This window comes from Castanea sativa, chromosome 1 (genome assembly GCF_040712315.1).
Source record: "Castanea sativa cultivar Marrone di Chiusa Pesio chromosome 1, ASM4071231v1".
NCBI classification, from domain to species: domain Eukaryota; kingdom Viridiplantae; phylum Streptophyta; class Magnoliopsida; order Fagales; family Fagaceae; genus Castanea; species Castanea sativa.
In genome coordinates, this window is record NC_134013.1 from 26,280,713 (window position 1) to 26,303,814 (window position 23,102).

At 34.6% G+C, this 23,102-nt stretch overlaps 2 protein-coding genes across 5 annotated transcripts; both read left to right on the forward strand.

Moving 5' to 3' along the window:
- Positions 1–2,849: 2,849 nt before the first annotated feature.
- On the forward strand, positions 2,850–6,566 carry LOC142640750 (protein FAR-RED IMPAIRED RESPONSE 1-like). Of its 4 annotated transcripts, none has more exons than XM_075815006.1 (3): positions 2,850–3,118; positions 3,228–3,278; positions 4,338–6,492. In XM_075815006.1, exon 3 carries the CDS (start codon positions 4,340–4,342, stop codon positions 6,326–6,328), a length of 1,989 nt encoding a protein of 662 aa, XP_075671121.1. In that variant the 5' UTR covers positions 2,850–3,118; positions 3,228–3,278; positions 4,338–4,339; the 3' UTR covers positions 6,329–6,492. The 4 variants fall into 4 exon arrangements, with proteins under 4 accessions (XP_075671121.1, XP_075671108.1, XP_075671113.1 ...); XM_075814993.1 differs by having other exon boundaries at positions 2,863–3,118; positions 3,228–3,299; positions 4,336–6,566; XM_075814998.1 differs by having other exon boundaries at positions 2,863–3,118; positions 3,202–3,299; positions 4,336–6,492.
- Positions 6,567–18,366: 11,800 nt separating this feature from the next.
- LOC142622675 (putative cinnamyl alcohol dehydrogenase 1) lies at positions 18,367–22,741 on the forward strand. The gene is made up of 7 exons (XM_075796202.1): positions 18,367–18,776; positions 19,111–19,205; positions 20,054–20,167; positions 20,357–20,587; positions 21,404–21,689; positions 21,806–21,956; positions 22,080–22,741. Exons 2-7 carry the CDS (start codon positions 19,117–19,119, stop codon positions 22,274–22,276), a joined length of 1,068 nt encoding a protein of 355 aa, XP_075652317.1. The 5' UTR covers positions 18,367–18,776; positions 19,111–19,116; the 3' UTR covers positions 22,277–22,741.
- Positions 22,742–23,102: the final 361 nt, after the last annotated feature.

The window sequence follows — 23,102 nt, forward strand, 5'->3', positions numbered from 1 at the left end:
AAAATACCTAAAAGTGAGCTCAGGGGCGTAGCCAGGATTTTTAACTTGTGGGGCTGACTTATAGTATTTATACAATCATCATAATTCATAAATATATTGAATACAAAGTTATCAACTCTAATATATCCATAGTTCACTATAGACATACATAATATCCACACAAAAATAATGTTTTGTATGACGATAATCTTTTATAGAATAAAATTAATCTATTATCATCAAATTATGAATTCTAAATGTTCCTACAGGCATCTTAAATTCAACTACAATCATCAAATCATTAAAGAAGAACATTTTGCATTAAAAAAAATTTTGTTGCTACAAGTGTCCTAAATTTTAAATTACTAATATCTTTAATATGACACAAGAATTAACCTAAAAAGAACCTTAATTTTTTTCTCAATTATATAGATGTTACTCACATTAAAGAAAAACAAATTCCACTATTATTTTAAAGCAACATCCACTTCATCATTCATATTATTTATTTTTAAAATATTTTAATGAATTATCCCCAACACAAATCCACATCCTCACACGCTTCCAAGTTCACTACTCTACTATAGCAGCAATGAGAAGGAAAAAAAGGGACAGATTTGTTTTTACTAGCTGTGAGGGTGTTCAGTTTTGTGTGGCTATGTTGAGATGAGCTTTGTTTTGTTAATATTAACTAAACAATGAGGCTGACAACAATATTGAGGAGAAAAAAAGCAAAAGGCACGTAGCTTGAGAATGAGAATGAAGAGGAAAATGTAAAAGCTTTGTTTTGAAATGGGCTGACATCGATTCTATTTGTAGAGAGTATCTCATTGTCCACTAGATTAATTACAAGTCTTTGGATAATTGGGGAGCTTAACTATTCTTTTATTTGAGGAAAAGTTTTACCTGTTAGACTAAGTTTAAGTCATCTGAACAAATTGGGGGGGGGGGGGGGGGGGGCGTTATAATTTTTTGAGGGGGGCTATATCCTTTTGCTGTATATGTTGTTGAGAAAATTTAAAATTTTGGGGGGGCCATGGCCCCTAAGGAGTAACGTGGCTCCACCCTTGAATGAGCCATTGTCACGATTATTCTGTTGGTCATCATCACCACCAATGCCTTTTGAGTCCTTCCTTCTCCGATTTGGTTCTCTCTCTCTCTCTCTCTCTCTCTCTCTCTTACCCAATCTACCATGGCTTCACCTCTCATAGCCACGGTGGTCCTCACTACGCCTCTCACATATTTAGCAAGAAAAATTGCACTCTGATTATCATTGTGTAGAATGCTTAACTCTTGCTTCTTACCCAACTCATCTAAGAAACTATATTGCTAAATCACCTCCTTTCCAGTTTCAGTTGCTGCAACATACTCAGCTTCTGTAGTAAATAAAACAACAATCTTTTGTAGATTTGAAGCCCAAGATATAGTTGTACCACCTAGAGTAAATACAAATCCAGTAGTACTCTTTTTACTATCAATATCACCTGCTAAATCAGCATCAACATAACCCTGCAGTTTCAAACTTACACTTGTGAAGCAAAGGCATGTATCTGTTGAGCATCTCAGATACCTCAGAATCCACTTGACTGCCTCCCAATGCTGCTTTCCTTAGCCTACTCATATATCTACTCACAACTCTCACTATATGTGCAATGTCTGGCCTTGTACACATTATAGCATACATTAAGCTACCAATGGTTGAGGCATGGGGCACCTTGCTCTTATGGTCCATTTCTTCTTTTGTCTTTAATGATTGTTCTTTACTTAGTCTAAAATGACTACCAAAGGGTGTGCTCATAACTCCCACTTAGTCCTTTGTCGCATCCTCCCTACACAGATCTAGTCCTCCTTACATTCGAGTCCTTCTAACACACATATATGGTCTTCCATCGTTGGTGGTTTTGGTTTAAGAAATTTTTTTTTTCATTTTGTGTAAGTAATGCCCCAAAAAAAGAGAGAATATATTCAATCTAAATAATCCATAAAAAAAATTAAATAAATGCAACCAGCAACCTAAAATTTTATCACAACTGTCAGAACTCTAATTTCACCCGAGATAAAATATCCTCAAAATAATTCTCCTGTACAATATTGAATACCCTAAAAATAATAATAAAACCCTTAGTTCCACAATATAATTTGTTTCTGTTGTTTTTCAAGAATCTCTACTCCAATGTTCCCTTTAATGTATCTGTAAGGGGAAATAAGGGGGAGGGATGAGATAACTCAATAAGTGGAATTCACTAATTTTGAGGTGTGGGAACAAATCTTTTAAAAGAAAAATCCATATAACAAAGTTATAACTTGCAAGCCATCTTTTTTTTTTTTAACATCATTTATTTCATATAAACTATCATTATGTTGTGAGCTATCAGGATATACAAACACTATCATATAAACAAATTCTTAAGCTTTTTTCGTGGTCAATGTTTACGCCTGTTGACAGGGTTGTACTGTTCCTTTTTAGGATTGAAACCTCATTTTCATTACTTTTCTTAAAGGTGACTCATTTGGAACCTAAATGTGCACTTTCTTACCAAAGAGCTCTATTTTTGGATCTTCAATGGTATACTCCATTGTTAAGGAGCTATCAAATGTGTATTGTCTTCTTTTTTGAGGTCGTCCCTTATTAAGGACTAACTATACAATGATGTGTTAGAACATTTACATCTAAAGTGTCAAACCTATAATTTTTTAACACCTAATTAGCAGTTTAATGCAGTGGTAAACACACCCAAAAAAAAAATTTAAATAAAAGTAGAGAGAATTTTGGGTGGTAAAAGAAAGAATAATAATTAAAAAAAAAAAAAAGTGGTAAAATGATAGATTATTTGATAACGAGTTAGTGGGGATAGGATAATTGACATCAGGGATAAGCTCAGTCAGGCAGCCCACTAGTGTGACAGTGTCAGAGCTAGAGGAGCTCTCTTTTCTTTCGCAAAAACAAAACAGCAGTGTTTTGTTAATTGTTAATATATATTATGAGCGTATAGCACAAGCCACAATTCCCTCTCCTCTCTCTAGGATCGCTTTCTCTGCGCTCTTCTACTTCTCCATTGCGGACTTCAAACTTCAAAACCCAACTAATAAAATCCAAACCCTAACCTTCCTCATTTCCCGACATTTCTGCTCGGTGACGGTGAGTTTCCTTTTTCTTCTTCTGTTGCTTAAATCTTTGTGATATGAGTTGTGATTTTGTATCTCATTGCATATTCAATTTAGCTTCCCTCCTCGCCTTTTTCTATTAGGCTGTGGACCCTAATCTTCTCACTGTTGCGATTCCTTCTTCTTCTTCAGAGGTCAGACACACACCTCCTCTGGTACTATTACTAACCGTGAACTTTCTTCTCTACCATAATATACGCTAGCTCTTTCATTTCATTTCTGTTTCTTTTACACCAACTTCCATGTATAACTTTAACTTTATTTATACACCCTAAAGTTTACATTTTTTTTTTTGTTGGAGGGAATTACTAAACATGTATATGCTTGTAATTAGCATGCTCTGTTTTGTTTTTTTTTATTTTTATATTTTAGTCTTTGGTTCTTTTTCTTGGTGTAATATTTCTTCTGACCCATCAATTCTTTTGCTGGCTGTATTGTTGCTCTTCTGCATCAAATGTTTTTTGTTTTAATCAATTTTCAATTCCTTCTCTACTGTATACAATTTTTTTTTTTTTTGGCTTTTGATGAAAGGGTCTGTAAGGTTTCAGGTCCCTTGGCGTGTTGGTATATTTTTCTTTTCTAACAAACATGTGCTTGGCATGGTATTGCTTGGTGTACTAGTTAGCTTATTGACATAATTTTTGAAAACTGCCAGCAGGTTTTAGATTGTATTTAATTAAGTGGCTCCACATTTAATTTTGATATGAATTCTCGGCTTGATCAACCAATCTAATTTTCCAAGTTCATAAAATCCATAACTTTCATTATTCATGTACTATAATTACTTTACATTGTAGCTGGTAAGCATCAAGGAATACCCAATTTTTTGCTAAATAAATTCTGAAACTTCACATGTTCCTTATAGTCTTTTGGTATGATTAGGTTGCCTTAATTGATTGGAAAAACAATCAATATAAGCAAACTATTACAAATGTCTATATCCTTTCATAGCTGTTAATTTCCCAAATGTGTGATAAGGTTTATATCATATGCTTATGATATATGGGAGATTTTGATTCCTTTAAGTTTGTGATCCCCTGTCATTTATTTAATTTTATCAGAGGTTCTAACCCATTGCTGGAATACAAGAAATAATCTAGAACCTTGGCAACATCATTGAATGATGAAATTGTAATTTTTATGATTAAAATGATGTTATGTTCTGATAAATTTTTATGCATTATATTGTAGAGGCATGGAAGAAGAAAAAACAATCGGTTCTTCACGCGTGGAGTTGAATGAAAATAATATTGAGAATGCAACAGAAGAAACAAGAAATGTAAAAGAAAAAATAGAGGATCCTAAGGTGGGAATGATGTTTAACTCCATTGATGATATAATGAAATATTACACAAGATATGGGAAGGAAAAAGGGTTTGCAGTGGCTAAAAGAAGCTCTAAAAAGGGTGATGATGGAGAGGTTAGGTATGTGACTATTGCTTGTAATCGTGCTGGAAAGCCAAGGAATAGATCTAGCAACCCACTTAAATTGCAATCAGAATCAAAAACAGATTGCAAAGCACAGCTCAGGGCGGTTCTATGCCCGGATGGAAAGTGGATATTGAATGCCATGGTACTTGACCATAACCATGGATTGAGTCCAAGCAGAACTCGATATTACAAATGCAACAGGCTACTAGAACCACATGCAAAAAAGAGGTTTGCATCGAATGATAAAGCTGATATTAGAGTGAAGAAGAATTTGAAATCAATTGTGGTTGAGGCAGGGGGGCATGGGAATTTGTCATTTATAGAAAAGGATTGCAGAAATAAACTCAGCTGTTTACACCTCGGGGAAGGAGATGTTGCTGCAATGCAAGATTTCTTCTTGAAAATGCAAGTTGATAATTCTGACTTCTTTTACACAATGGATTTTAATGAAAATGGTCGATTAAGGAATGTATTTTGGGCAGATGCAAGGAGTAGAGCAACATTCAAAGAGTTTGGTGATGTTGTCATGTTTGACACAACATACTTGGTTAACAAATATGACATTCCATTTGCTCATTTCGTTGGGGTGAACCATCATGGGCAATCTACATTGCTAGGATGTGGATTGATCTCAAATGAAGACACAGAGACATTTACATGGTTATTTCAAACTTGGCTTAAATGCATGTTTGGATGCCCTCCTTGTGCAATAGTTACAGATCATGACAAAGCCATGAAAAAAGCAATAGAAATTGTTTTCCCTAAAGCACGACATAGATGGTGTTTATCGCATATCATGGAAAAGCTGTCTAAAAAATTGAGAGGGTACAAAGAATATGAATCAATCAAAATTTGTATGCAAAATGCTGTGTATGATTCCTTAACAAAAGAAGAGTTTGAAGAAAGTTGGGGGAAGTTCGTTGAAAAATATAAACTTGAAAGTAATGAATGGTTACTTGGGTTGTATGATGAGCGTCATCGTTGGGTGCCTGCATTTGTGAAAGATATGTTTTGGGCAGGAATGTCAACTACAAAGCAGGGTGAAAGCATGCATGCATTCTTTGATGGGTATATCAATTTGAAGACTACTTTGAAACAATTTTTAGACCAGTATGAGCCTGCTATAGCCCAAAAAGTGGTAAATGAAAATAATGAAGATTTCAATTCTTTTAACTTGTGCATCCCATGTATCACTCATTATGAAATGGAGAAGCAATGTCAAAGTGCTTACACAATTGCAAAATTTAAAGAGTTCCAACGAGAGTTAATTGGGAACATTTGTTGTAATTTGTTTTCATGCAAGAAAGGTACTGTCTTTTCAGAATATGAACTACGTGAAGATGTATCACTTGGAGAAAGTCATCGACCTGCAATTTTTAGAGTTTATGTTAACGAGGATACCAATGAAGTTAACTGTAACTGCCAGTTGTTTGAGTTTAGGGGGATATTGTGCAGACATCAAATTATGGTGTTCATTCATAGGGAGGTTTATCGAATACCAGACAAGTACATCTTAAAAAGATGGAGTAAAACTGTCATAAGGAGCCACAATAAAGTTCGGATAAGTTATGACAACTGGTTTGTGAAGCCTGAAGCACAACGCTATGATAAAATGTGCAAAGCCTTTTATGAGGTTGCCAACTTAGCAGCAGATTCGGAAGATAGGTGTGAGAAGGTGATGGCACAAATTCAGGAATTAAAAAGGGAGTTTGAAAATGAGGAAGGTGTTTGTGGAAGGAATAAGCCTATTTAACGATTTAGCCTCATGTGGAGATGATCTTGCAATTTTAAAAGAAAGTAGAAAAATACTTGATTTTGTTGGTTTTTTGTTCAAAGAGCCACTGACATCTAAATGGAAACAATCTTTCCATTCTACGCAAGTATGATTAGACAAGGGTTTGGCATGCACCCGTTTTTTTTATCATGATATTGACTCAGGTGTGCATTTATTGCCTTAGCCATTTTATAGCTTAAACAGATTTTATAACAAAGTTGAGTGTCTTTAGCATAATATCTATTATCATTCATTTTTATATTTTAGGGTCATCATCATCCATCGTGGAAGGCAATTTTTGATATGGCAGCAATCTATCCCTCAAGTTCCACTAGATTGAAATGAATAACATAGTGAAAGCTAAAAGCCATGATTGCACAAAGATGGTAGGAGTGATACAAGTGCCTGTGATAGATATGGCCAGAATGGTCTTTGGGGTCTCATTCTGTACCCTTGAGTTCACATCCTTCATATCCCCAAACCTACATACTCCTCTTTTTTTTCTTTTTTTAAAATACAAAAAAAAAAAAAAAAATTGAAGAGTTAATTTTATTGTTATTATTTTGAATAATTATGTTTCTGCAATCTTAAATCTCAAGTCTGAACTGAACCCCATCTTTATTTTCGTCATAAACTGGTTCCTGTCTAATCTATAGGTTGTCTTTGGTCTCCCAGTAAAAGAAATTTCATCTAGGTCTTGGTCCTCATTGTTTTGTTTTGTTTATTTTTGCATTTGAATATAATAAATATTTTTTGATGATTCAATAGTTGGATGTCTCTGTTGGAAATAGTAGGAGGTGCCAGCCAGCTTATCTTCAAGGCTCTTAGTATTTAAATATAATAAATAGGATTTATATATCTATATAAATTATTGGTTTGTTATTATTTATTGTCTCTTTGTGAAAGTTAGAGCTGTTTTATGCCTTTTAGCTTTGATGGATCACTCGTATTTGGGATATTTTTGAATTGTAAATTCAGTATTCTTTCATTTCTGTGTTTTATGTTATATCCCCTATCACTGTTTCATGTTTCATTGTCAAGGTCACTGAACCAGTCCCCTCTTCTAAAACTATGAATGCTAAACATAGGTGATAGAATACAATTGTTATATAGAGACGTCCAAAATTATTTCAGGTGTTTGATTGATTTATGTATCATCATATAAGAAATAGATTTAACTTTTATGTGGTTAAATATTTAAATATAATTTTTATCTAACTAGCTCTCTTTTTAAAATAATTTTTAATTAAAATGCATACACAGGATGCAAATCTTTATGCTTTGCCGCCAGTAGAATTTCACTGAGCAATTACTTCGAATGCTTGGTGAACAGTGTTCTCCAGTATTACCCCCCTCATGTTATGGACTAAATATTTTAACCAATTTTACATTGTAGTACCTGTATTTACCCTCAGCATGGGTTTATATAAGACACTAATCAGGATTTGTATTTCATAGAACCTTCCTATATTTCCTGTCATGAGGTGAGCTAGCCTTGCCCTTCAGGCATATTGTTGCTTTCTATTTTATATTGGAGTAAAAGCGCTCTTGAAGTGGAAATAAAATTTTTCATTATGCTTGAAATAAAATTTTCCAATTACATATATTAACAAAAAATGTGCTCTTGAAATATTTGTGAATAGAGTATTACAATGGGATGTCTGCAGAAGAGTAGTTTCAAATCCTCTTTATGCAAATCAGCTTGGGTTGTCTATGTATCCCACAAGCGGATTCAAAGGAATGTGAGGTGTTTCATGTCAGAACTTGGGTTTCAAATCCTCTTTATGCAAAATGACCGTAATTCTACTTGTGATAGGATTTTATGAAGCAGGCAGAGTATTTCTTCTTCTGTTATAAGGGGAGGGTAATAGGGTGTAATGTTTTGTGTTTTGTACTGTTTCCCTTATGCTGTTTGTGTGTTTGCACTGCAGATCTGTCCTGCAGTAGGGTTTTTTTTTTTGGTGTATCTAGGTTCTTGAAATGTGATATGATAACAATTAAATAATATTAGTCAGCCAAGGAATACACATTACTCTATAGGGAGATCTTTATGACTGTTTATAAGAATGCTATTCATGTGCATTATTTAAATTAATCAAGTCACATAACTCATAAAAAAAAGTTTTGTAACTAAAACTACATTTGGATGACTTCTTTACTGCCATGTAGTGGGATGAAGGGAGATTCCTTCAAACTGGAATATATATATATATATGTGTGTGTGTGTGTGTGTGTGTTTGCAAATAATTTTATTTCAGCATAAATGCCTACTAGAAAAGATCAATCAAAATAAGAAAAGCTTACGAAAAAAAATGAGAGAAAATAGAAAATAAAAGTGAATCTTAAACGATGCCTAGATGAAGTTGTTATTAGGAATTAAAAAGAAAGAAGAAAATTTAATAAAAATGAAGTTGCTGCTAGGAGTTAAAAAGAAGAAAAATAAATTAAAAAGGATTTTGTAAGATAACGAAATAATACAACATAATAATAGCAATGAAAATGATCATAATGAAATTTAAATAGGTTAAAAATATTTCCTGGTTACATAAAAATACTAAATTATTTTTTGAATAAATTTCTTACTTAAGTTTACTAATAATACTTGTTATAATTATTTTCTCAAAAGGAAGTTTTTTATTTATTTTTTATATTGGTGAAATTCTACCTAAAATTAATTGTCATCAAAAAATTAAGTGAATTATATTATTAATTAAAAATATATGCTAGCAAAACCTAGACACAAAAACATAATTAGAAATTCTACATCTTAGAGAGAAAAATAGATTTAAATTAATAAAAATATGTATAATGGATTTTAAATGTAACAAATTTCCACTTGAAAAATGTTGCCTTAGGCCTCAATTTGTATTGAGACAGCCTTGCATTTGATGAGAAATTTTTTTTTCATGGTATTCATTATATTATAGAGCCTACCACATACTTTTTCTATCCAAATCTAATATCAGTTAATGTAAGATAAGGAATAGAGAGTGTATTGGTAGAATTCGATTCTTTGTGGGTGCTTGAAGTTATTTTTTGTTTGTTAGGATTTAATAGGTGCTATCTCTTGTTACAATGCATGCAGCAAACCTCTCGTGAGTTCCACATTTATTTTGAGTAATTAAATTTGATAATTATTGTAATGGCAAAAAATACGGCGGAAAATACAAGGACGAGAAGGTTATGGCATAGGCACGGGAAGGAAAACCAATCTTCTTCTATTAATCCACAGTTCAAGAACTGGTTCAAAAAGAAAATACAAGTGTTGGTCCTCGGGTTTAGTCAAAGAATGAAATTACAAGCGGAATTGACCTTTTTTTTGGTCTTCACTCTCTCTATCTTTCTCTTGCTTTTATATCTAGCGACAACTCATCTGAGTCTTAAACCTGGAGGGCTGAGATGGCAGTCCCTGAGTTCCTGTCCCATCCAAAGCATGCTAACTTGATTTACTCTATAATCTTAGCTGTGTCACCACTGTTCACGGTCATTTTCTCATTAATGCGGTAAGATGAGTGGTTGTCATGCATTTAATGCGGAGGGAACGACTTCTACACCTCTCTTTCTTCCTCCTCCTTGTGTTTTGTGCCCAATTTGCTGCCTCTTCCTTTTAGTGTTTAACTCCATATAACTCGCACAATTGGCACTTGTCCCCGAGGTCCAAGGCGTGTTCTCGGAATTAGCCATAACTAACTAACTAAATTGGGTTAGGGGTCCTCGTCCCCACAATTATTATTTTGAAAAAGTAACAAAGGAAATGTGAGTTAATTTAACTAGTAAAATCTATTTTCTATTGTATTGAATCTTGTTTACATACTAAAGAAACATATTCATATTTTAACTAGATGATAAAGAATAATTTTCATAAATGGAATAAAATTAAATAAGTTTTTGAGGCTGCACAATTTAAGATGTCATTACATACATATGTGTGTGTGTGTGTGTATATATATATATATATATTGTTGATAATTCGATATTTGGGGATGAAGTATAGACTCTAGACATTTTTTGATTGCAAACATTCCATTTGAAATAAAAGTCTATTAGCTAAACTCGTATTTTAAGTTATACTAGCTTGTAACCCCATGTATATGCATAGATACACTTAAAGATATACAATAAGATACATAATATAATTCTTACATATATAATTTAAATACTATTGATATTCATTTTTATATTTTGTTAACTCTTTTAAAAAATTTGTAAGGATATTATTAGGTATAAAATGTAAATTGTTCATTTAAAAAAAAATTATTATGAAGCATTATTTTTTACGAGTAATTTATTCCAGACTCTTTAGTTTTTGTATTTAATAACTCACTTAGATGAATATTTATGACGCGATCCCACATTTGATTCTAAAATTAGAAAATAAAACTCTTTAATAATAGATAATTTAGGGCACATGGCGCAAAATTAGAACTCTAATTTGGAATTATATATATATATATATATATATATATATATATTATAATTCAGTTCATTTGCATTTTTTAAAAATTAATGATATGTAATATAATTTAAATTTATTTACACATGGTAATAAATGAGTATTAATTGTAAATTGTGTACTGGGGGGATATGTCATGGTAGGGGAAAATTGTCATAGTAATTATCATCGGCGCTATTTTTCCTCTTTCAAAAATTTACATGTGAAAGTTATCAAAATAAAGCCTTCATTTGAGAGGAGGGAATACAAAAGAATGGAAAGGAATAGAAAGAATAATTTTAAAATATTCTTCCATTTTCTTGTTTAAAAGTTTTAATGGAGGAAATGGAAAGTTCATTTCTTTGTTTAAGAGTTTAAATGGGAGGGAATGAAATTGGTAGGAATGAACACTCATTCTTTTCTATTTCCTTAAAACCTCAAATTTTCATTCTTCCAAAATTAGGAGGAATTGAAGGAAATGAAATTAGATTTAATGAATTTTTTACTAAAACTTCTAATATACCCCTATATATTCAACCATTTTATTTTAAAATAAGTGTCTAATAGTAATATCGTCATAAAATGGTTCCGTTCCTTTCCCTCTATGTTACTCCCAAATAAGGTTACTTACATTTCATTAATTTTCACTCCTTTATTTTAAAACATCCAAACAAGATTACTTAATTCCATTCCATTTTTTTTTCATTCTTTTCCCTTATTTAAATACATTTCATTCCATTCATTTCCATTCCGTTGTGAATTCCCAAATGAAGTCTAAGAAGTAACTATTCTAAGGGGGATTCTCCAAAAAAAGAAAGGCAAAAATGCACTTTTGGTCACTTCATTTTGGGCCTATTCTTGATTTGGTCCCTAAATTCATTTAGCTCCTAGGTTAGTCTCTGATTTTTAAAAATCGTTTTTAAAATAGTCCATACCGTCAACTCAGTGACAAAATGCTGAGGTGGCAAATGGAGGTCCTAGGTGTCAAGACCATTTATTAAAATAATAATTAAAAATCCAACGTGTCCCACTTACACCCACGTGACCCTGCCACCTCATATCTAGCGGACTTAGCCCTCACGTGTCCCTGCCCATCAACTTCCTTCAACCACCCCTTAGACAGACACGCACGAACAACCCTAAATCACTCATAGAAAAAAACTCTGCATCACCCATTCATCAAAACCATATTGAAGAGATGGCATTAAGCTCAACATCCTCGGCAAGCCTGAAGAGGAGAGCATCACGCATGTGTTATTGCCCCAGCCTTGGTAAACCAGGTCTAGTGGTGTCCTAGACGGAGAACAATCTAGGAAGAAGGTTTTATGGGTGTCTTAATTACTGGGTAAGGTTTGAGTTATTCCAAAAAAAATTTCTTTAGTTCGTTTTTTAAGTGGGCTGATTGATTTGGTTTGAAATTTTGGTTTGAATTTCAGGTTGGACAGAAGTGCAAATATTTTCAATGGGTTGATGTTGAGATTTGTTCGCATGGTAAGGTCCTTATCCCAGAACAGAGGTAGACCATTCTCAGACTTAAGGCTGAAGTTTCAACTTGCAAAAAGAGGGAGAAGTGTTTGACAGTGTCTCTGATTTTGGCATTGCTGATGTGTGGGATCTGCCTTTGTGTGATTTTAGTTTTTGGTGGTTTAAATGGGTGGGTTAGATGGTGTATGCAGGGTTAAGGTATGTAGGGTTAAGGTAGATAAATGAAGTGCCTTGTATGAAGCATTTTGTGGAAAACTATATCCCAATTACCTTTGTAATTTCAATTTTAATGAAATGAAATTATCATGGATTGAACATAAAGTGTATATGCTGTTTTAGATAAATTGTTCAATGTTATTTGGTCTTGTAATGAATGAATGAACTTAAATTGGTCACTGTGTAACTTACTGAACTAAAGTTACCAATTCAATCATTGTGTGCAAACTGTCCACTGGAAAATACTTGACACTTATCTGGTGCTTTATCCAAGCCTTGTCCTATACTAAATCTTGCTCTTGATTTGACTGAAATAATTTATAAAGGGTCATATGGTGAAGAGCCTTTGGACACAAATGGTAACCAATAAATAACTAAATACCTGATAAATGCTGGAGCAGATTGCCATTAGCCATATAATGAACTTAAGTTGATCACTGTGTGTAACTCACTGAACTGAAGTTACCAATTCAGTCATTGTGTGTAAACAGACTACATTATATACATAACATACATGAATCTGTCCAAAATACACAAATCACAATACACAAACCATATAGACAATCTCTGCCATAATACACAAATCACAATACACAATTCATTGACAAAACCCAAGCAATCCCTGCCATATTACACAAATCACAATACACAAAAATCTTAGCTGCCATAGTTCAGGCAATCAAGTTACACCTTAACTGTCATACACAAAACCCAAGCAATCCCTGCCATATTACACAAATCACAATACACAAACCATATAGGCAATCCCTACCATAATACATAGATCACAATACACAATTCATTGACAAAACCCAAGCAATCCTTGCCATATTACACAAATCATAATACAAAAAAACCTTAGCTGCCACAATATTACAATATTATAGGCAATCAAGTTACATCTTCATTTGCAACTTTTTTTTTGTATAATTTAGCCATTGTTCAGGCAACAAAAACAAAAAGGTGATTACACCTCAAACTACAGTACTTAGTTGTCATAGTTCAATACCAAAATGTACATAATTCAGCAATAATTACAATCAACAAAAAGGACTTTTGCTGCCTCTATCAAACTTTCTAGCTGACTACCACAAAAAAGTTCAAAGAAACAAAAAACAAAGAAATGGACTTTGCCCAGTCTCCACCAGCTTATCCCATTGGCCCATGCACAAATGACTAGCTCTCAGCAAACTTCAATGCTTCTCTATACCTAGATGCATTTCTTGATGCATTCAAAGTCTCTCTTGTGACACTCCCCTTCTTTCTCTTCTTTGAATTTCCATATGTGTTCCTGCTTGGATTGGATGTTGTACCATTGGGGGTGCACTGCTTGTAGCTTGTTTAGTGGTTGATGCACTGCTTGTAGCTTGTTTGGTGGTTGCTGCAATGCTTCCAGCTTGTTTGGTAGGTGGTACCCTTGGTGGATTTGGTTCATTGATGGTCACTCCTCCACTTGCTCCACCAACTCCACCAGCATGAGCCTTATTAGTTGTCTATAAGCAACACATACACTCAAGTTAACATTTAAAAATTGAAACAAGTACAAAAAAAAAAAAAAAAAAAAATTAATGCACAAACAAGTATTATACCTGTTTTAGCCTAGAACTTCTGTTGTTTAGACCACCACCAGTAGCTTTAGGCAGTGAAGAATTCCCTCCAACCTCACCTTTGCAACTTTTTTTATTGTGACCTAATCTTCCCACATGACTTGCACCTCTTTGCAATACCTAACCCTTTGCTATGACCCCTTCTTGGTTCATTAGGTTCCCTTGCTCTCTTCTTCTTGGGTCTGCCAGGTGGCCTTCTCTTTATTGGAGGTTGCACAAGTGGGAGTCTAGTTGGGGTCCACATATTCTAACCATTAATGGAATCAATGATGGGCTCATAGCATGCCTTGTATGTGCTAACTTTGTAGCAGTCATTGGTGTATTTCTCAGCTGCCTCCCTATTGAAGAATATGCATGAAATTGCATGGCAACATGGAATACCAGTGATGTCCCATTTCCTACAAGTACATGTCCTCTTATCCTACAATTACATGTCCTCTTATCCAGGTCCACAATGAAACTTTGTAGCCCATTCTTAACCTCAAATCTTGTGTGAGAAGACCAACAAACCAACCATTTACTGCTACTCATCTTCTTCCTATGCAATCTTTTACATACTTTAGGGCACAACTCAAACTCTACCTTTAAAATACTCAGTCTATTTTGTTGGGACCTATTCATCAAATACAACCTAATGTCTTCAAGCTGCATACATAAACAATCCACATATTAGTGCATGCTAAAAAATATATAACTTAGACCTACATACATAAAGTATAGGAAATTTTCATACCATGCTAATAATGGGCTTCCCTCTAAATTTTATGATCCTTCTGTTGAAGCTTTCACACATATTGTTGAGGACAATATCACTTAGCCCATCACCCTTGAACATGTGTCTAGCCTATATTGTTGTGGTGTGTCCTTTCAGCCAAAAATATGCACCCTCGTCAATATCTTTCATCTCATTTATTGCCCTCTCAAATTCTTGTGCATAAGTTGCTTTTGTTGCTCTCCAAAACAATTCTCTAATTAGGAAACCAGGATGTTGCTTCCTTAAGTTATTGTACAAATGTCTACAACAGATCCTATGTTCATAATGAGGCCAGTTCTCTGCAAATGAATGCACTAATCCCTGCCAAATGCAGACAACAAGAAGTAAGTATATATACATCACATACAATTGTTGTTCATATTTCTCATGTTATAAACATAAAATATGGAAATACCTTTTGTTGGTCTGATATGAATGTCCACCTCTTGCTGTCACCAATGTCAGCTAGTAACAGGTTTATAAACCAAGTCCATGAGTCCTTGGTTTCAGCTTCCACTACTGCAACAACCAAAGAGAAATATTCTTCATTGGGGTCCCTTGCCACTGCAACAGTCAGCTGCCCCCTTCCCCCCCCCCCCCCACCTTGGTTTTAAGATGCCAAGCATCCAATCCAATTATTGGCCTGCAACCTGCCAAGAATCCCTTCTTACACCCAACCTAGCAAATGAACAATCTCTCAAAGTAGGGCACTCTTATCTATAAATCTATTTTAGCTGCCAAGTCTCCCTCATTATAAGTGTGAGTCTTCATTAGAACTGTATTATCAAGACTAGATCTCCTCAGTTCAACACAATAATCCTAGAGTTGATTGTACTGCTCTGTGTAAGACCCATCAACAAACTCTTGAGCTCCTTTCCTTAGCCCTACTAGCATTCCCAACATTGATATTTTACCACATACTTCTCATGCACTGCTTCTTGAATATCCTTCAACTTTATATCAGGTTGTCTCCTAACCTTTTTCATCAACTTCCTTGCAAGGAACTTGGCAGTGCACCTTGGATTTTTGTAGCTCCTGGTACATGTATGCTCCAAGTTCAAGGTCTTAAGTTGGTAACTCATCTCTCTTGGCAGCTTTGCTAGGTAAGTTGTAAACTTGCAGGTAGGTTGACACTTGTCTCTAACCCTTAATTTATCATTCTTCACAAACTTCACCCCCTATCCACCATTCACTACATACTCAGTGATAGCATCCTTGAATTGTTTAGGGGAAATAAACAACATATTTATTACAAACCTCAAGTGTTCAGGATTAGAAACTGGTTTAAACACTGGAAATTTCTTCCTCTTAGTGACATTATCCATATGTCCATGAGCAGCATCACCATCACCCTCACTTCACTATCATCAACCCCTTCATCACCACTAGATGATGACTTAGTCAAACTTAACAGCTCCTCATTGGTGTAATCTGAGTTCATTGCACCAGCCCCCATATGATCTAGCAATGCTACCACAACATCATTGTCCCAGCTATCATTATTATCTTCACCCACATACCTTTGGTTGGGGTTTATTTCTCTAGTCCCTTCCATTTCAGTATCACTAGAACTCTCATTACTATCAGTGGTGACAGCCCCATCCCCTTGTGGTTCCTCAACAACTGGTTCCTTACCAAGTCTCCTACATCCAAGTATTTCAACATCAGAATCACTCTGGATACCATCTCCATTAGTGGGACCAGGACCTTCACCTCTATCATCCTTATCACCCTCATAGAAATATTGATAACCATCAAAATCATCCCTACCCTATCATCCTCATTACCCTCATAGAAGTACTGATGACTATCAAAATCACCATCACCATCATAGAAGTCATCTCCATCCTCATAAGCAGGTTCCCCATCACTAGAACTGTACCTCTCAAGCTCAGGCTCAGGCTCAAACTCTACAACAAGGTCCAATGTCACACCATTACCATTATTAATCAGGATAGGGTCATGTATTGGATGCTGGACATACATGAATATGTTCATGACCCCCCACCAAACTAGTCATGAACATTGCATCCTTGTCATACTTGATCATCCCCAGGTCTTGTGTACCACAACCTACTCACACATGTGTACCCAAAATCTTTATAGATGGACTCAATTTCCACCTTAGACCACCTATCAGGATCACAACCATCTACTACCCCCACCTCACCCCCTGCATACTCTTCATAATTTTCACTAAAATTTCCACCATGATGCACATATAGAGTAAAAGACTCGTCTATCCTACATGCATGAAAAATTATTTACCGAATATTTTATTTCAATAAAGACAAAACTAAACCAAACAGTCAAACATGTATTGACTCTATATATTCTAAACATAAAACAATGCCAAAACATATATCATTTACTGAAAATAGGGAACACACATGGTCCACCATAATCCTTAAAGGCCAAACAGAAAAATACACCAACAAATAGACAACATTAAACAAATAAAAGCATAATAAAGCACTTAAACTGTGGTCCATAATCGATGAGAGAAACAGAAAGCATTAAAAGTAAGAGACAATATGAGACAGATACAGATATACACCCATTCACACCTTTTCAAAAAGAGTCAGATATACACACAGATACAGACAAATAGATACACACATAGAGAGAAACAGTTATGCACCTCTCAGCTTATCAGCTGCGGTAAAAGTCTCTGTTGTTTTAACTCACTATGATTTCTCAGATTATCAGCTTTCAAGTTTCAGGGAAATGGTTTTCTCAGGGGAATGTTATGGTTTTCAAGTTGGATGTTGGGGAAGAACATCAGGACGAACACGAGTTGATTTGGGAATGTTAGGGTTTAGTTTTCAGGTGAAATTTGGAGATTTTTAGTGAAGGACTAAAGGTAGTTTATGAGTTAAGTCATGAGAGGGTCACGTGTGGGCTAAGTCCACGGGAAAATGACGTGGCAAGGACATGTGGGGGCTAAGTTCGTGGGAGATGAGGTGGCAAGGTCACGTGAAGAGTTACGTGGGTGTAAGTGGGACACGCTGAATTTTTAATTATTATTTTAATAAATGGGTTTGACATCTAGGACTTCCATTTGCTAGCTCAGCATTTTTTGTCACTGGGTTGACGGTAGGGACAATTTTAAAAATGATTTTTACAAGATCAAGGACTAATCTAGGAGCTAAATCAATTTAGGGACCAAATCGAGAATAGACCCAAAATATATAAACCAAAAGTGCATTTTCGCCAAAAAGAAAAGAAAAGAAGAAGTATATACTAGTACTATGAAATAAGAAGTAAAAAAAGAAATACTAAAAAGTAAAAATCAGTGTTAATGGGCATCTTATATCACATCATTTTACTTTATGTTAGATTTTTGTCAAACTCTATAGAGTGCAGAGTTAATAAAATTAATTATTTGAGTTTCACTTACCACTTTAATAATATTTTCAGTTACTTCGTGAATTTATACCAAATTTTATTAAGTGAACTTTACAATAAATCATACTCACTGGGCATGTTAACATTTCCCAAAGTAAAATATCACTATCACGTTGAAATTTATAACTTCTTCTTGGACGACTGGAGATCAGAATCATCAGATGGTGGTCATTACCCAAGAAAAGATGAATGTGTACATGTAATTCTACATTTTGAAGACCGATTCTAATGTAATAATCACTGAACATCCTACTTGGGTGGTTTAGAAATAATCGAACGTAGTCGGGGGTAATGTAAAGAGCCCGTGGTAGTATCATCATCGATTCGTGACTATCTACAAATGCGAGACTGACGCAGCACCTTTGTTTTCATCCAATTACATACTGTCTTTACTTGGATTCGATTGGATTGGATTGGTCCTTTATAGTATAGTACCTCTGTCTCTCTGTCTCTTTCTCACACACTCTCTCCATAATCCATATTCTTGTTCTCTCGTCTCTCTCTGCCTCTGCCTCTGCCTCTGGGGTAAGTAAGCCAACGCACACTTTAATCTCAAATCTATTGAAGTTGCCGTTATCTGAAGAACTCAAGTTTTGGATTTAATTTATGAATGCCCCAAATAATTTTGTAGCTGCTTTTCTGAATTCCATTGAATAAATAAATAAAAAAGATTACTTTTTTATAAAAAAATTTAATTTAATATCAGTGCCTCTTGTTTTATCAAAGCTATGAGCCTCAATTGCTTGATTTTATTAAATGTTAAAGTGGGAATGCTTTATAACTTTTATCGATTTCTTTCTCCAAGTATATTTTCCTTTGAGGATACTGGTGTTTGATTGCTTACTTTATGGTAAACCAGGTCAAGATGAGCTCCTTGGCTGGAAAGGATGACTGCCTCGCATGGGCAGCAAGAGACCCATCTGGAGTTCTATCACCTTACAACTTCAGCCGCAGGTCTTTCTTCTTATATTTACTTTTCTTCATTTTTTTCCATGGCCTACTTGTCAATTCTTTTATAATGCGTTTGGATGTGGCTTTTGTTTGAAAAGCTTATTTGCAAAGTTGATCAAACTGTAGTTATAGTTTGATCTATAAAAAGTGAGACTTCAAGAATATATACAAAAGCAAATAAAGCTAAATGGCAAATGGGCGATATCATGTTTTTAAGAAAAATTAATGGGGTGTCTACTTTGATGTTTGTTTGAGGCTTCAAACTTTGAGAATGCCTTGCAGAGCCGCAGGTCATATGCTCTTGCTTATACTTATGTTGTGCTTCCTAACCATGTTGTTTAGCCTATTAGTGGTCATATAATGTCCTATGAAGCTTGGACTAGTGTTCAAGTTCACTTGTTCATACAAATTTGTATATGGTAGAACACAAGTGGGTACTAGACCTGATGATTCCTTTCTTGATAAGAATAAAAGAAACAAATGAAAAGAAACTCTAAATGTGCTTGAAAGCACAATCATATTGATCTTTTTATACATTATGTTATTTTGTTGAGGTGCTTTTATTCTCTTAGATATTCATAATGGAAATGATTTGCTTAGGTAAATTAAAAAAAAAAATAGAAGTAATTTGCTTAAGTTGGTGAAATTATTAATTAAAAAGGTTACCTGGAAGTGAGTTACATATCTTGATCTTTCATATCATTGGTTGACATTAATGGTCCCATACATGAGTTCCTCTCTGATTTTAAGAACTATGATTAAATGATACTTGAAATTTTCTTGATGAATTTGTTTTTCTTGATTACGTAATATATTCTAATTATGCATGGATCTTGGGAAATTTTATTCAGGGCTGTTGGCAGTGACGATGTTTCATTAAAAATTACACACTGTGGAATTTGTTATGCTGATTTAATTTGGACCAGGAATTTTCATGGGGATTCAAAGTATCCTGTAGTGCCTGGGTAAGTGGACCAACTGTATACTATGAGTAGTCTTAGCTATCCTTGAACTGATGCATTCTTTGAAATGGGACTATACACATCCTTTGTATCAGTCTCTGTTCCTCCTTCAATAAAATATTTACTTAAACAATTTTTATTTTATTTTAAAAAGACTATCCTTGAACTGATGTATCTATACCTGCGCAATAGACATGAGATTGCAGGAATCGTGAAAGAGGTTGGTTCCAATGTTCACCGCTTCAAAGTTGGTGACCATGTTGGAGTGGGTACCTATGTCAACTCATGCAGAAGTTGTGAGTATTGTAATGATGGACAAGAAGTTCATTGTGTAAAAGGATCAGTTTACACCTTTAATGCTGTGGACGCGGATGGTAGCATTACCAAAGGAGGATATTCCAGTTACATTGTAGCCCATGAAAGGTAAGAATTCTCTAATGCTACTACATTCTGTTCCTTTATCTTCCTTTACATACAAAATTCACAGAAAAAAAACACCTTTCTGGCACCCAATTAATGGTTGGTATCTGCTGAATCTTTAAAGCTGTTGCTCACATTAGTATGGTATTCATATATAAGTCTCTTAACCTCATGCACTTCCTAAATAAGAAGGGTCTTGGTTCATACTAATCGGAGTTAATGTGACCTTGTGGAAGTTGTGTCAATTCATTTTATCATTTTGTGGAAGTAATAAAAGGGTGTTACATCGAGGTTGTAGATTTCAGTGGCCAGGTAAGGCTTCCCAGGGGACCTACGTCTTTGGCAAATTCACAAGTGACTGAACATAAGCTACATGCTACCACATATGTGGCTAGGTTTATAAAAAGTTCTATTATCATGCTGTTCTCTCGCTCCACTCCTTCCAGTTTATGACATATTTGACATTATATTCTTGTGCATTGTTTTAATTCTTTGAATTCTCTATCTTTTACTTGGTACTAGAGCCTTCAATGAAGGAAATCAAGGATGGCTGTTCACATCAATATATAGATCTTGCTTATGGTTGGGCTTTTAGAGCTCGCAGTTATATTTTGCATGCCATTAGGAAAAGAAGATAATTACCATTTCTTTGTTACGGTTCTAAAATAGTCAATAGCAACCATAGTTTCATGAAGCAACTTTAAGATTTTGGAATTGAGAATCTGATGTGATGATTGTGATCTATTGACTTTATACTTGGGAATTTGCCAAGTTTTTAACTGAGGTTAAAGTAAGACAGTTTTGGCCTTGAATATGTAGGTACTGCTTCATGATACCTGAAAACTATCCATTGGCTTCAGCAGCTCCTTTGCTTTGTGCTGGAATTACTGTGTACACTCCCATGGTGCATCACAAAATGAACCAACCTGGTAAATCTCTAGGAGTGATTGGGCTTGGAGGTCTTGGTCACATGGCAGTGAAGTTTGGAAAGGCTTTTGGGTTGAATGTAACAATTTTCAGCACTAGCGTATCCAAGAAAGAGGAAGCCCTGAGTTTGCTTGGTGCAAACAGATTTGTGGTCTCATCTGACCAAGAGCAAATGAAGGTAGATTTACATAAAACTTCTTATAGAGCATCTGTTGCCCTGTTCATGTAAGCAATGCTGAAATTGATGAACCGTCTTTAAGCTTTGTTGGATTGATTGTTGCTATGTTGTTGTAGGCCCTGGCTAAGTCATTTGACTTTATAATTGACACAGCATCTGGTGATCACCCATTTGATCCATATATGTCACTGTTGAAGACTGCTGGTGTTCTAGTCTTGGTGGGGTTCCCAAGTGAAGTCAAATTCAGCCCTGGAAGCCTTAATATAGGTACTTACAATTCCTAGATCTGAAAATTTCTTGAAATCAAAGAACTATTTAGTTTGATAGTGTTACCTTTCTAGGTTTTAAGCACCACAAGTGTAATGAATTGCATGCATTGACTTTTTGTAGGTAATAAGACCATTTCTGGTAGCGTAACAGGTGGTACAAAGGTGACCCAAGAAATGATAGACTTCTGCGCTGCTCACAAAATTTACCCAAACATAGAAGTAATTCCAATTCAGTATGCAAATGAAGCTCTTGAGAGACTAATAAAGAAAGATGTGAAGTACCGTTTCGTGATTGATATTGAGAACTCCTTGAAATAACACTGATAAAGAAACAAGGAATTCCTCCTCTCAAAAGCATACAGTGATTGGTAATTGTTCTTTTTTGGATGGCGGGCACTTAATTCTATTAACAAGCATTTGGTGTTGCTCTTCTGCATCATACAATAGCCTGAAATAAGTGAATAGGTCTTTGAGTGGTTTTGTGAGAAATGGCTTTATAAAGACTTTTGTATCATTTTCTTAGGTCTTTAAATGGTGTTGTGAGAAATGAATTAATGAAAGTTCCAAGTATGGACTTTTAAACTGTTGTGTTTTTGTGCCCTTGTCTTGTGGCTGCGCAGCAGGCTCTACTTGTAGGGAATATGTCATTTTGTTTGGTAGTTCTTTATTTTATTTTGTTTCCCGGAGACCAAACTGAAAAATCCCTCAACCAGAATATCTTTGTTTGACACTCATAATGCTAAAGATTTGTTCAGTTAATGGTAAAGCTCCATATCGTATAAACTCTATTACTAAATTTCTGTAGTTAAAACTTTACTTCCTACGGTAATGCTAAAGGGGTATTAAGACCGTTTGATAGGCCTTTTCTGGAGATTCTTCTTCTAAAGATTGAAATTACTTCCATCTTGCCTAGCTTTTCGCCAATTTTGGGAAGCTTATGCATTTTAGAATCATCCAAAGATTACTTCAGCTTGTCATGTTTTTGTTTTTGTTTTTTGAGAACAGAGCTTCTCTTGTATTTGAAAAGCTATGGATTTCTTGCATCTTGACTATGCTATATTTATTTATTTTAGGCAAAAATATTGTTTCCATCGATAGAAGTCTTATCCTTAAATTTCTAAAAGTATTATTCTCCTAAATTGTT

Coding starts and splice junctions, on each gene's coding strand:
- LOC142622675 (XM_075796202.1), top strand. CDS start 19,117: ATGAGCTCCTTGGCTGGAAAGGATGACTGCCTCGCATGGGCAGCAAGA. Junction 20,588..21,403: donor TACATTGTAGCCCATGAAAG/GTAAGAATTCTC, acceptor TTGAATATGTAG/GTACTGCTTCATGATACCTG. Junction 21,957..22,079: donor CCCTGGAAGCCTTAATATAG/GTACTTACAATT, acceptor GACTTTTTGTAG/GTAATAAGACCATTTCTGGT.
- LOC142640750 (XM_075815006.1), top strand. CDS start 4,340: ATGGAAGAAGAAAAAACAATCGGTTCTTCACGCGTGGAGTTGAATGAA.